The following is a 14,095-nucleotide window of genomic DNA, read 5'->3' as shown; positions in this document are numbered from 1 at the left end:
TGGCACACGTGTGTAGTCCCAGCTACTCGGGAGGCTGAGGCAGGGGCATCACTTGAACCCGGGAGGCGGAGGCTGCAGTGAGCCGAGATCACGCCACTACACTCCAGCCTGGTGACAGAGAGAGACTCCATCTAAAAAAAAAAAAAAAAATTGTAGAGAAAGCTAATGTTTCCTTTGATGACCACTGTCACCCATCACAATCCATTGTCTTGCTCCCCAGAGGTGACTGCTTTCTCAAGTACACTTCGGCGCTTTTCTTTCTCTCTCTCTGTGTGTATATATATTTCTGTTCCTATTTCTTGTATTTGCTGTCTGTCCTTTTGCTGGAATGTTATTCCCCTAAATACCTGAATGCCTCACTCCTTCACTTCATCCAGGTCCCTTCTCAAAGAAAACTTCCTTAGAAAGGCCTTCCTTGACTAATCTATCTAGAAGAGCAGTCTCTACCCCTGTACCCCAGGGTACACACTGCTTTTTCTTCGTAGCACTTACCACCCCCTAACATTACATAATGGCTTGTGGTCTTTCTCCCACATTTGCATGTAAGCTCTATAAGGACGAGGACACTTTGGGTTCATTTATTATATCCCCAGTACCTGGAATAGGGCCTGGCACATAGGAGGCATTCAATAAATATTTGTTGAATAAATGAATATATATGTTATCTATAAATAATGTATAGTTTTGTTTTGTTTTGAGACGGAGTCTTGCTGTGTCACCTAGGCTGGAGTGCAGTGGCGCGATGTCAGCTCACTGCAACCTCCACCTCCAGGGTTCATGCGATTCTCCTGCCTCAGCCTCCCGAGCAGCTGGGACTACAGGTGCATGCCAACACGCCCAGCTAATTTTTGAATTTTTAGTAGAGACAGGGTTTCACCATATTGGCCAGGCTGGTCTTGAACTCCTGACCTCGTGATCCACCTGCCTTGGCCTCCCAAAATGCTGGCATTACAGGCGTGAGCCACTGCGCCCAGCCTGTATAGTATTTTGTATATTTAAAATTTTTATATGTGTAACATCCTCACGGTATATATTTTATTCTTTTTCATTTTCATTTTTAATTTTTGTGGGTACATAGTAGGTGTATATATTTATAGGGTATATGAGATGTTTTGATACAGGCATGTAATGTGAAATAAGCACATCATGAAGAATGGGGTATCCATCCTCTCAAGCATTTATCCTTCGAGTTACAAACAATCCAATTACACTCTATGTTAAATGTATAATTAAGTTATTATTGACTATAGTCACCCTCTTGTGCTATCAAATAGTAGGTCTTACTCATTCGTTCTATTTTTTTTTTTGGTACCCATTACTGTACGTATTTATAACTTGCTTTTTTTTTTTTCCCCACTGACATGTTTTTGAAATCTATTCATTTAGATCAGTGGTTCCCAACCAGGGACAATTTTGCCGCCCAGGTACATCTGGCAATGTCTGGAGACATTTTTGGTTGTCATGATTGGGGGATGAGGGAGAAGTCCTATTGATATTTACTGGATAGAGGCCAGGGATTCTGTTAAATGTCCTATGAAGTGCAAGCCAGTCCCTCACAATAAATTATCAGATCCAAAATGTCACTAGCACTGAGGTTGAAAAATCCTAAATCAGATATATGCAAATATAGTTAATCTCTGGTTAACTACTAGATAGCAGGCTGTCATATAAATACACTGCAATTCATTTATCCATTATTGATGGATACTTTGGTTGCTTATAATTTTTCACTATTACAATCTCTGATAAATTGGGGGAAAGTCTATGATATTATATGTAGGAGCTAAAAACAATTCTAAACTGAGAGACAGAGAGCAGAATAATGGCTGGCTGGGTGCAGTGGCTCACACTTGTAATCCCAGAACTTTGAGAAGCCAAGGCAGAGGGATCTCTTAAACCCAGGAGGTCAAGATTGCAATGAGCTATGACTGTACCACTGCACTCCAGCCTGGGCAACAGAGTGAGACTCTATCTCAAATAATAATAATAATAAAAGTAGAATGATGGTTACCAGAGGCTGGGAAGGGTAGCAGAGAGCGGGGGGAAAAGATAGGATAGTTAATGGTTACAAAAATTAGTTAAATAGAAGGAATAAGAGCTAGTGTTTGCTGCTCTGCCCATGGAGTAGCCATTCTTTATTCCTTTACTTTCTTAATAAACGTACTTTCACTTTACTCTACGGACTCGCCCCAAATTCTTTCTTGCACGAGATCCAAGAACCCTCTCTTGGGGTCTGGATCTGGAACGCTTTTTAGTAACATCTTCCTGGCAAATCCCAAAAAATATTTTTTAAAAAATTAAAAAGAGCTAGTGTTTGGTAGCACAACAGGGTGACTACAGTTAATAATAATTTATTATATACTTTCAAATACCTTAAAAAATGGAATAACTAAAAATATTCCCAACACAAAGAAATGATAAATGCTTGAGGTGATGGAAAGCTTAATTACCCTGATTTGATCATTATACATTGTATGCCACATGGACATTATACATGTAATCACATGTACCCCATAAATATGTACAACTAGTATGTATCCACAATAATTAAAAATAAAAAATTAATGGCTAGGTGCATTGGCTTATGCCTGTAATCTCAGCACTTTGGGAGGCCAAGGTGGGTGGATGACCTGAGGTCAGGAGTTTGAGACCAGTCTGGCCAACATGGTGAAACCCCATCTCTACTAAAAATACAAAAATTAGCCAGACATGGTGGTGCATGCCTATAGTCCTGGCTACTCGGGAGGCTGAGGCAGAAGAATCACTTGAACCCGGGAGGCGGAGCACTGCACTCCAGCCTGGGCGACTAAGCGAGTCTCTGTCTAAAAAAAATAAATAAATAATAATAACAATAAATGAAAAAAAGTGAAAATGAAAGGTAAATCTAAAATAAAAGTCTACGATATTAATTCAGCTATTTTAAAAAAACCACAAACATTGGGAATTCAACAACAGGTCTGGAGGGAGATGGAAGTTTGGTTTTAAACTGTTTAAAAATTATCCTGGTGTGCAGAATGGGAGCCTCTCCTGCAACATAAATTAAAATGTTGGACATTTAAGCTACTTGTCATTTTTTCCCCAACAGTAAAAAATAGTTGAGTAAATTATGGGGGTACATCCGTTTGCTGAAATATTGTGCAGCTTTTTTTTTTTTTTTTTGAGACAGAGTCTCACTCTGTCCCCAGGTGCAATCTCAGCTCACAGTAACCTCCCCCTCCTGAGTTCAAGCGATTCTCCTGCCTCAGCCTCCCTAGTAGCTGGGACTACAGGCGCGCACCATCATGCCCAGCTAATTTTTGTATTTTTAGTAGATACAGGGTTTCACCATGTTGACCAGGATGGTCTCGATCTTTTGACCTCGTGATCCACCTGCCTTGGCCTCCCAAAGTGCTGGGATTACAGGCGTGAGCCACCATGCCTGGCCATATTGTGCAGCTTTTAAAAATTATGTTTATAAAGACTTCGTAATGCCATGGAAAATGTGATATCATGATGAGTAAAATTACATAGAGGGGGGTGCAAAATTTCTTTCGTTGTTTTTTTTTCTTTTTTGAGGCAGAGTCTCACTCTGTCATCCAGGCTGGAGTGCAGTGGTGTGATCGCTTGAGCCCAGGAGGTGGAGGTTGCCAGCCTGGGTGACAGAGTGAGACTCTGTCTCAAAAAAATAAATAAATAAGAATAATAAATAATAAATAATAAATAAGAAGAACTACCTAAATACCAATCTTTGTAGTAGGAGTCTTAACAATAACTCACCTTTCTGGCCGGTCTACTGAGAGCTGGAAGTAATTCTCTGCCATTTCTAGCCTTTCCCGGTACTGAGCAGAACCTTCTATCAGTCCCTTAAAAAAAAAAAATGGTCTATCAGAACATTACTCACAAGTTGTCATGAAAAAAATGTGCTCACCAGCAACTTTCATGGAGGCAGCAAATAATCTACTACTCAGGAATCACGTGCCCCAAGTCCTAGGCCCTGTTTTATCATTAATGGGCCTGTTTGAGCTCCAGTTTCTTCAAATGACGGGACTCAGCTAGATGTAGTGATTCCTAATCTTTTTCACCATTAAGGGCCTATTTCCAGTTTGGAGAGTTTTCTACCATTTTCTTTTACTTAATTACTTATTAAGATATAATTGGCTGGGTGCGATGGCTCACGCCTATAATCCCAACACTTTGGGAGGATGAGGTGGGCAGATTGCTTGAGCTCAGGAGTTCAGGACCAGCCTGGGCAACATGGTGAGACCCTGCCTCTATGAAAAAAAAAAAAAATTAAAGATATAACTGATTAACTAGTAATTCACAAAACAAAGTACAGAAAGTTTGCCAAGTAGAATAAAAAATGTCAAAATCCCACTATTACTATCATTTGTTTTCTAAATGCATATTTATAGTGACAGTCATACTTAGTATTTTACATTTTTTAAGAATATACTGGCTGGACACTGTGGCTCATGCCTATAATCCCAGTACTTTGGGAGGCGGAGGTGGGAGGGTCACTTGAGGACATGAGTTTGAGACCAGCCTGGGCAACACAGCAAGACTTCGACTCTACTAAAAAGAAAAAAAAACAATCTTTAGCCAGGCAATGGTGGCACATGCCTATAGTCTCAGCTATTTGACAGGCTGAGGCAGGAGGATCACTTGAGCCTAGGAGTTCGAGGCTGCAGTGAGCTATGATCCTACTACAACACTCTGGCTTGCGTGACAGAGCAAGCCCCTATACAACAACAATAACAACAGTAATAGCTGGGCATGGTGGCTCACGCCTGTAATCCCAGCACTTTGGGAGGCTAAGGCGGATGGATCACCTAAGGTCAGAAGTCCGAGACCAGCCTGGCCAACATGGTGAAACCCCATTTCTACTAAAAATACAAAAATCAGCTGGGTGTGGTGGTGTGGGCCTGTAATCCCAGTTACTCAGGAGGCTGAGGCTGAGGAGAATTGCTTGAACCTAGGAGGTAGAGGTTGTAGTGAGCCAAGATTGTGCCATTGCACTCCAGCCTAGGCGACAACAGCAAAACTCCATCTCAAAAAAAAAAAACACCATATATATACTATAATATCATTAGTACTTTTCGTATTGCTATGCCATCTTTATCATCATCATATTCTTAGGGACTTTTCTACTTCTTGGATATTTCCTTTAAAAAGATTATTCAAAGTGAAGGTTCCAAGTTTGAACCTTTCTATACCTCTTGGAAGACACTACCAAATTACTTTCCAGTTAAGATTCTACCAGTTTGCAATGTTACCAGCAAGGTATAGGGGTGTTATTTTTACCATACTCTCGACAGCACAGAATATCATTCATATCCTTTTGTACATACATGAAAGACATTCTTCATTACTGTGTTCATATATATATATATCTTTACTACTTGTGAAGTTGAATATTTTAAGAGAAATTTACTAGGTATCTTTTAATAATTTTTAAAATCCACATCTTTGCTAATTTTCCTATCTGGTGTTTTCATTTTTGCATTATCAAGTTTTTGCAAGTTGTTTTATCTGGTACAGATAATCACTTTCATCATTTAATACCAACAGTGTTAGTTTTTCTCTAATACTGGAAACAGTTCATAGATACCTCCTTCATTAGCACCTCTGAGTACCACTGAACTAGAAAGGTCTCCTTTAAGTCTAGCTTCCATAATTATGTCATACATTTAAATATGGACTATAGGACTTTAAGTCCTATAATCCAGGATTTTCCCTGGATTGAATACTTAAAAACAAAGATATTGCAAGTCCTACCTTAAAGTAATCATTCTTTTTCAGACTCTCAAGGAAACTGGCCCAGAGTGGTGAGGCAGTCACGAGGGATTTCTTGCAGTCAGAAAAATGTGGGCTACATTTGGAGCATAAGATCTCAAATCCATGAGCCTAGATGAGATAGGTAGAATTTTTGTTACTAAGTTCCTTTTTTTCTCATATCTTATTATAACACATTACTTTCTTTCCACTGAGCCACACTCTAGAACTAGGTGACTGGATACATGGGCATTTGGACAATTGTAATACTTTTTGAATTTTATGAAAAATATAAACTTATTCCCAAGTTTCTCAATCATTATAGATTACTAAAAACATAAAAGGAAAGAAAATGATATACCACAAAGATTCCTGTTATCTTCAAAGAGATTCCTTTTCCTGCTGATTACAAAACCAGAAATTTACATTTATTTTTTGCTTGATTATGAACAGGGTTACAAAAGGTTTCTTGTCCAACAGAAATTATACATAAATTGAACATGATCTCAGACATAGTAAAGGGAGGAAATCACTTCATTTTAAAAGTCCTTGATTAAAAAAAATAATAGATGCACATGGCTAAATAATTCAAACGGGGAGCTTCCTTGATCAAGCTAGAGAACACCGTTACCAACTTCTTGCACATCCTTTCAGAAGTAACCTACACACTGAAGTAGATATGTGTGTGCCTCTCTGTATGCATAGCTTTCTACTCCACCCCTTTTGTTGCTCAATGGATGCATACACACTATTCTACACCTTGCTTTTTACACTTAACCATATACCTTGGAGATCACTTACATGAGCACACACAAATTCATCCATCTTACTTCATGGCTAGAGCATAATTTATCTAACTATTCCCCTACTAATGGACATTTAAGTAGTTTCCAGTCTCCTGCTACTATGAACAATGCTGTCATGACTATGCTCCATATGTCCTTGTATATATGTAAAATACGTAGAGAATCATTTTCTAGAAGTGAAAATGCTGATCAAAAAGGTTTGTGCATTTTAAATGTTGATGGATACAGGTGGTCCCCAACTTATAATGGTTTAACAATTTTTTGACTTTATGATGGTGTGAAAGCAATATGCATTCAGTAGAAACCTTACTTATAATTTTTATCTTTTCGCAGGCTAGCAATATGCATACTGTCTCATGATGCTGGATACACAGTGGCAGCAAGCTGCAGTTGGCAATGTGATCACAAAGGCAATCAACCAATACTGTACTCTATAGTATACTGTATTCAATAAATTACATGACATATTCAACAGTTTATTATAAAATAGGCTTTGTGTTAGATGATTTTGCCCAACTGTATGCTAATGTAAGTATTCTGAGCCCATTTAAGGTAGGCTAGGCTAAGCTATGATGTTTGTTGGATTAGCTGTATTAAATATATTTTTGACTTATGATATTTTCAATTTTTGATGGGTTTATCAGGAAGTAACCCCACTGTAAGTCAAGGAACATCTGTTTTGCCAAAATGTTCTCCTAAGGGATACAATCAATTTATATTCCTATCAACAATGTAGCTGTATTAAATATATTTTTGACTTATGATATTTTCAATTTTTGACAGGTTTATCAGGAAGTTACCCCATTGTAAGTCAAGGAACATCTGTTTTGCCAAAATGTTCTCCTAAGGGATACAATCAATTTATTTTCCTATCAACAATGTCTGAGAGTGTTTTTCTCTATATATTCTCAACAACCTAGTATGTATTATCAAGCCGTTTGATACTTGCTAATAAGTGATGAAAAACACTATTTTGAGGAAGAATCAATATCGTGAAAATGGCCATACTTCCCAAGGTAATTTATAGATTCAATGACATCCCCATCAAGCTACCAATGACTTTCTTCACAGAACTGGAAAAAACTACTTTAAAGTTCATATAGAACCAAAAAGAGCCTGCATTGCCAAGTCAATCCTAAGCCAAAAGAACAAAGCTGGAGGCATCACGCTACCTGACCTCAAACTATACTACAAGGCTACAGTAACCAAAACAGCATGGTACTGGTACCAAAACAGAGATATAGACCAATGGAACAGAACAGAGCCCTCAGAAATAACGCCACATATCTACAACTATCTGATCTTTGACAAACCTGACAAAAACAAGAAATGGGGAAAGGATTCCCTATTTAATACATGGTGCTGGGAAAACTGGCTAGCCATATGTAGAAAGCTGAAACTGGATACCTTCCTTACACCTTATACAAAAATTAATTCAAGACGGATTAAAGACTTAAACATTAGACCTAAAACCATAAAAACCCTAGAAGAAAACCTAGGCATTACCATTGAGGACACAGGCACGGGCAAGGACTTCATGTCTAAAACACCAAAAGCAATGGCAACAAAAGCCAAAATGGACAAATGGGATCTAATTAAACTAAAGAGCTTCTGCACAGCAAAAGAAACTGCCATCAGAGTGAACAGGCAACCTACAGAATGGGAGAAAATTTTTGCAATCTACCCACCTGACAAATGGCTGATCTACACAGAACTTAAATTTACAAGAAAAAAACAACCCCATCAAAAAGTGGGCAAAGGATATGAACAGACACTTCTCAAAAGAAGACATTTATGCAGCCAAAAGACACATGAAAAAATGCTCATCATCACTGGTCATAAGAGAAATGCGAAGCAAAACCACAATGAGATACCATCTCACACCAGTTAGAATGGCAATCATTAAAAAGTCAGGAAACAACAGGTGCTGGAGAGGATGTGGAGAAATAGGAACACTTTTACACTGTTGGTGGGAGTGTAAACTAGTTCAACCATTGTGGAAGACAGTGTGGCGATTCCTCAGGGATCTAGAACTAGAAATACCATTTGACCCAGCCATCTCATTACTGGGTATATACCCAAAGGATTATAAATCATGCTGCTATAAAGACACATGCACATGTATGTTCATTTTGGCACTATTCACAATAGCAAAGACTTGGAACCAACCCAAATGTCCAACAATAATAGACTGGATTAAGAAAATGTGGCACATATACACCATGGAATACTATGCAGCCATAAAAAATGATGAGTTCATGTCCTTTGTAGGGACATGGATGAAGCTGGAAACCATCATTCTCAGCAAACTATCGCAAGGACAAAAAATCAAACACCGCATATTCTCACTCATAGGTAGGAATTGAACAATGAGAACACATGGACACAGGAAGGGGAACATCACACACCAGGGCCTGTTGTGGGGTGGGGGGAGGGGGGAGGGATAGCATTAGGAGATATACCTAATATAAATGACGAGTTAATGGGTGCCGCACACCAACATGGCGCGTGTATACGTATGTAACAAATCTGCACGTTGTGCACATGTACCCTAGAACTTAAAAGTATAATAATAATAAAAAAAGAAAATCTAGACATTCCTATCAATGTCTAGATTGTAACATTTTTGAAAGCAAACAAAAAAAAAAAAGAAAAACACTATTTTGTAGCTTTAAAGTGCATTTCTTTTATTATGAGTAAGATTCAATATTTTTCATATATTTAACTTAAAGGTCACCTGTATTTCCTTTTCTGTGGACTATATTCATAGTTCCTGAACATTTTAAAATTAATTGGCTAGTATTATCTTTTTCATATTGACTTAAAGGAACACTTTATATATTAGAGAAGTCAGCTCTTTTTCATTTAGATTGCAAATAGAACACTTTTTCCAGATTTGCTTTTGACTTTATTTATGGAGTTTTTCTTTCCCGTGCAGAAATGCTTAATTTTTGCATAATCAAATTTATCAGTCTTCCCTTTATAGCTTCTGGTTTCAAGTCATGCATAGAAAGGCCTTTCCTATTCAAATTATAAAAGGTTCTTGGTTTTTTTTCAAATTGTATAGTTTCAATTTTTATGTTCAAATATTTGATCTAATTGGAATTTATTTTGGTGTAGGTATTAGGGAATCAACTTCAATTTTTAGATGACTTCACACTTGTCCCATCATCACTTACTAAGTAATCCATTTTTTTCATTCTAATTTGAAATGCCACATTTTACTGCATTCTTACATAAACAGGGTGTATTTCTGGACTTTGTATATTGCGCCACTATTCTATTAAGAGCCCATTTACATAAAGAAAACAGCATTTTCTGGCTCAACGTTACCAATTTCATGCCCAATTCATGGGCTCGGTACTGGGGATCAGATGGAGGAGGCAGCCTGTATCCACTCCGCCGGTCTGGCACAAACCTTTGTTGCACCAACTGTGCATATAGACATTTAGTGAATGTGACCTGGGCATCAAGACACAAAATACATGAGTCTTTTCCTGAAATTATGACTGTGAATAACACTTCACAGTTAAATATAATGAGAAGTCCATTTATAAGCTTCATATTCATATGAAATGCAAAGAAGATTCAACCTATTCACTGCCTACTTGTTTTTAGTAACAGCTTTATTGAGATACAACTCACATACCATAAAATTTACCCTACCGCTGGCCAGGCATGGTGGCTCATGCCTGTAATCCCAACACTTTGGGAGGCCGAGGTGGGCAGATCACCTGAGGTCAGGAGCTTGAGACCAGCCTGGCCAACATGGTGAAACCCCGTCTCTACTAAAAATACAAAAATTAGCCAGGCATGGTGGCACATGCCTGTAATCCCAGCTACTAGGGAGGCTGAAGCAGGAGAATTGCTTGAACCCGGGAGGTGGAGGAAGTTGCAGTGAGCTGACATTGCTCCACTGCACTCCAGCCTGGGCAACAGAGCAAGACACTGTCACAAAAAAAAAAAAAATAAATAAATAAAAAAAAATTTTACCCTACTGCCTACTTTTTACTAATCACTAGTAAAATTCTTATCATTAATTACGTTATACAGCAATTAAATGGGTGGAAGATAAAGATAATTCATTTTTTTTTTTCTTTTTCTGAAACAGGGTCTTGCTCTGTTGCAGAGGCTGGAGTGCAGTGAGCAATCATGGCTTACTGAAGCCTCAGGGATAGGGTTTTACCATGTTGGCCAGGCTGGTCTCAAACTCCTGACCTCAGGTGATCTGTCCACCTTGGCCTCCCAAACCTCCTGGGGTCAAGCAATCCTCCCACCTCAGCCTCCCAAGTAGCAGGGATTACAGGTGCCCACCACCACACCTAGCTAATTTTTTTATTTTTTGTAGAGATGGGGTTCACCATGTTGCCCAGTCTGGTCTCAAACACCTGGGCTCAAGTGATCCACCTGCCTTGGTCACCCAAAGTGCTGGGATTACAGGTATGAGCCACCATGCCCAGCCAAGAATAATTCTTAATTCTCTGGAAGAGATGAAATGTTTTATTGTTAAGAAGGAAATAATTAGGCCGGGTGCGGTGGCTCACACCTGTAATCCCAGCACTTTGGGAGGCTGAGGTGGGTAAATCACTTGAGGTCAGGAGTTCGAGACCAGCCTGGCCAACATGGCGAGACACCGTCTACTAAAAATACAAAAATCAGCTGGGCGTGTTGGGAGGTGACTGTAATCCCAGCTACTCGGGAGGCAGGAGAATCACTTGAGCTCAGGAAGCAGAGGTTGCAGTGAGCTGAGATGGCTCCACTACACTCCAGCCTGGGTGAGAGAGCGAGACTCTGTCTCAAAAAAAAAAAAAAAAAAAAGGAAATAATTATAAAAAATAGAAAAATATGGTCAAAAATAGCTATAAAACATTGAGTATAAAATGGGGAGGCAGGTCTCTTGAAAATTTCCTTCACTGGGTGCAAGAAAAGAAAAAATGTGTATAGTTTGAGCATCCCAAATGTAAATATCTAAAATCTAAAATGTTCCAAAATCCAAAACTTTTTGAGTCCCAACGGTATGCTCAAAGTTTTGAGATTTCAGAATTTTCAGATTTGGGATGCTCAACTAGTAAGTATAATGCAAATATTCCAAAATCCAAATAAATCTGAAATCTGAAATACTTCTGGTCCCAAGTATTTCAGATAAGGAATATTCAATCTATATTAACATGCTATGAAGAAACAGAATATTTCCTTTTTTTTCTAGAGAACAATTAAAATAATGTTTCATTCACTGAGAAATGTAAAAAGAAAAAAATAATAATGTTTCATCTCTGTTTCCAGTAAGAGAAACTAAATGACCAAGATAGAAATCTCACCGATGTCATTATTCGTGTTTCAGGCAAGAATGTCTTGAAAACACGACAAGCTCGCAGGTCAATAGGGTCTCGTAGGTAAAATGCCTGGACTGCTGCAGCCACCAATCTGGGGCGCCGCTTTAGCACTGCCACAATGCCAGCTGGAAGGAAGCAGTGTGCTCGATGAAGGGAGGCCTGAATTTTTTCTGGGTACCTGGGACGGGTAACATAATTACTTTCATTTTACAGTATATAAATACCTAGAATTCTTATACCATTCACATTCTTTTTGACATCTTCTCTTTGTTCATCAAGAGCAGGACGTAGAGAGTGACAAGAGAAATGAAAAAAGATACTGTATATACACTTAAGAATATAAGAGAGAGGGAAAGAAAAAAGTAGGAAGAAACGGAAAATAAAGAAAAGGGATTATTGTAGCTCAATAAAAACAAAACAACTTTGGGAGGCCAAGGCGGGTGTGTCACGAGGTCAGGAGATTGAGACCATCCTGGCTAACACAGTGAAACCCCATCTCTACTAAAAATACAAAAAATTAGCTGGGTGTGGTGGCATACGCCTGTAGTCCCAGCTACTCGGGAGGCTGATGTAGGAGAATCGCTTGAACCCGGGAGGCAGAGGTTGCAGTGAGCCAAGATCACGCCACTGCACTCCAGCCTGGGCGACAAGAGCAAAACTCCATCTCAAGAGCAAAACTCCATCTCAAAATCAAAACAAAACAAAAAAACCTATTATACTTTGGAATAAAGATAAAATCAGAGTTTATTCTTCTAAAAGAATGGTACAAAGTATGCTGAAGCTAAAAGAGATTTTTATTTTTTATTGATTATTATTTTTGAAACGGAGTCTCGCTCTGTTGCCAGGCTGGAGTGCAGTGGTGCAACCTCGGCTCACTGTAACCTCCACCTCCCTGCAACCTCCACCTCCCAGGTTCAAGTGATTTTCCTGCCCTCAGCCTCCCGAGTAGCTGGGACTACAGGGGCCTGCCACCACGCCCGGCTAATTTTTTGTATTTTTAGTAGAGATGGGGTTTCACCATGTTGGTCAGGATGGTCTCGATCTCTTGACTTTGTGATCCACCCGCCCTGGCCTCCCAAAGTGCTAGGATTACAGGCGTGAGCCACCGCGCCCAGCCAAGAAGATTTTTTAATATTGTTAATACCTGAATGGTGCTTAATATTTAATAGGTGCCCAAATTTGAATGGATGAACTAATATGTAATTAGGCTAAGACCTTCTTTTCTGAATAAAAGCTAAAGTTTTATTCAGAAACTGAATTCTGACATAGGTCAAAGAATCCCGTATACAGACCCAGAACAACAGAAAAAACCTGAGCACCTTGTTTGTGCTCCATTAGGTTTCTACTTTTTTTTTTTTTTGAGACAGAGTCTCCCACTGTCGCCCGGGCTGGAGTGCAGTGGCGTGATCTCAGCTCACTGCAACCTCCACCTCCCAGGTTCAAGCGATTCTCCTTGCCTCAGCCTCCAAAGTAGCTGAGATTACAGGCACCTGCCACCATGCCCCACTTTTTTTTTTTTGTATTTTTAGTAGAGACGGAATTTCACTATGTTGGCCAGGCTGGTCTTGAACTCCTGACCTCATGATCCGCCCCCTGCTCAGCCTCCCAAAGTGCTGGGATTACAGGTGTGAGCCATCGCTCCAGGCCCATGAAGTTTCTATTTTTAAAGGTCTCAAATTTTTTGCCCATGGATATAGCTAATACTTAGCCACGCTATCTAAGGTAAATAAATGCAAAAATACTGGGACAAGATTGTAACACTTTTAAATGGGAATTTAAAGATGTATCTGTTTCCCGATTTTAAAATCTGTAAGTTTAATTTATTAGTCTATTTCATAAAGAGGAATGAAGACAAAATGAAAATTAGCATTAATCTAGGTGAAAGGTATTTTATAGTCAAAGAAAGACTGATTAACTCCAACAGAGCTCTAAGGAAAACAAACAAAAATCAAAGAAAGACTGAACTACACAAAACCAAAAGGTTCCTTAATTAGAAATGAAAGCGATATTTTTCTTACCCTCTGATGCGCCTATTCACAGCAGCTCGTATAGATTCTGAAGCAAGTATTTTTTCTGAATGTGCTGTGATTATATTCAATGCTTGTGGAATTGTTGGGGGTGTGGTGGGTAACCAAGATTCTGCTCCAGGTTTTCTTGGTGCAGGAATAATACATAACTCCCCATGGTGGAAAAATACCTGCAAAT

The 14,095-nt window shown here is 39.0% G+C and overlaps 2 protein-coding genes across 3 annotated transcripts in view; one reads left to right on the top strand and one right to left on the bottom strand.

Moving 5' to 3' along the window:
• The window catches only part of NUDT13 (nudix hydrolase 13), a 40,177-nt gene extending 31,216 nt beyond the window's left edge, over window positions 1–8,961 (top strand). Inside the window, exon 9 of the mRNA XM_054521474.2 lies at window positions 6,891–8,961. Within this exon, the coding sequence (XP_054377449.1) occupies window positions 6,891–6,917 (27 nt within the window). The 3' untranslated portion in view covers window positions 6,918–8,961. The remainder of the gene's footprint in view (window positions 1–6,890) is intronic.
• ECD (ecdysoneless cell cycle regulator) overlaps window positions 1–14,095 on the bottom strand; it is a 34,194-nt gene that overhangs the window by 8,849 nt on the left and 11,250 nt on the right. The window contains 5 exon segments of one of the 2 annotated variants that reach the window (NM_001131934.1): window positions 3,757–3,842; window positions 5,755–5,883; window positions 9,891–10,019; window positions 11,876–12,068; window positions 13,909–14,087. In NM_001131934.1, coding sequence (NP_001125406.1) covers window positions 3,757–3,842; window positions 5,755–5,883; window positions 9,891–10,019; window positions 11,876–12,068; window positions 13,909–14,087 — 716 coding nt within the window. 2 annotated transcript variants of the gene reach the window in all.

Source organism: Pongo abelii, chromosome 8 (genome assembly GCF_028885655.2).
Source record: "Pongo abelii isolate AG06213 chromosome 8, NHGRI_mPonAbe1-v2.0_pri, whole genome shotgun sequence".
Taxonomy (NCBI): Eukaryota; Metazoa; Chordata; class Mammalia; order Primates; family Hominidae; genus Pongo; species Pongo abelii.
This window is presented reverse-complemented; position numbering and strand designations above follow the sequence as displayed.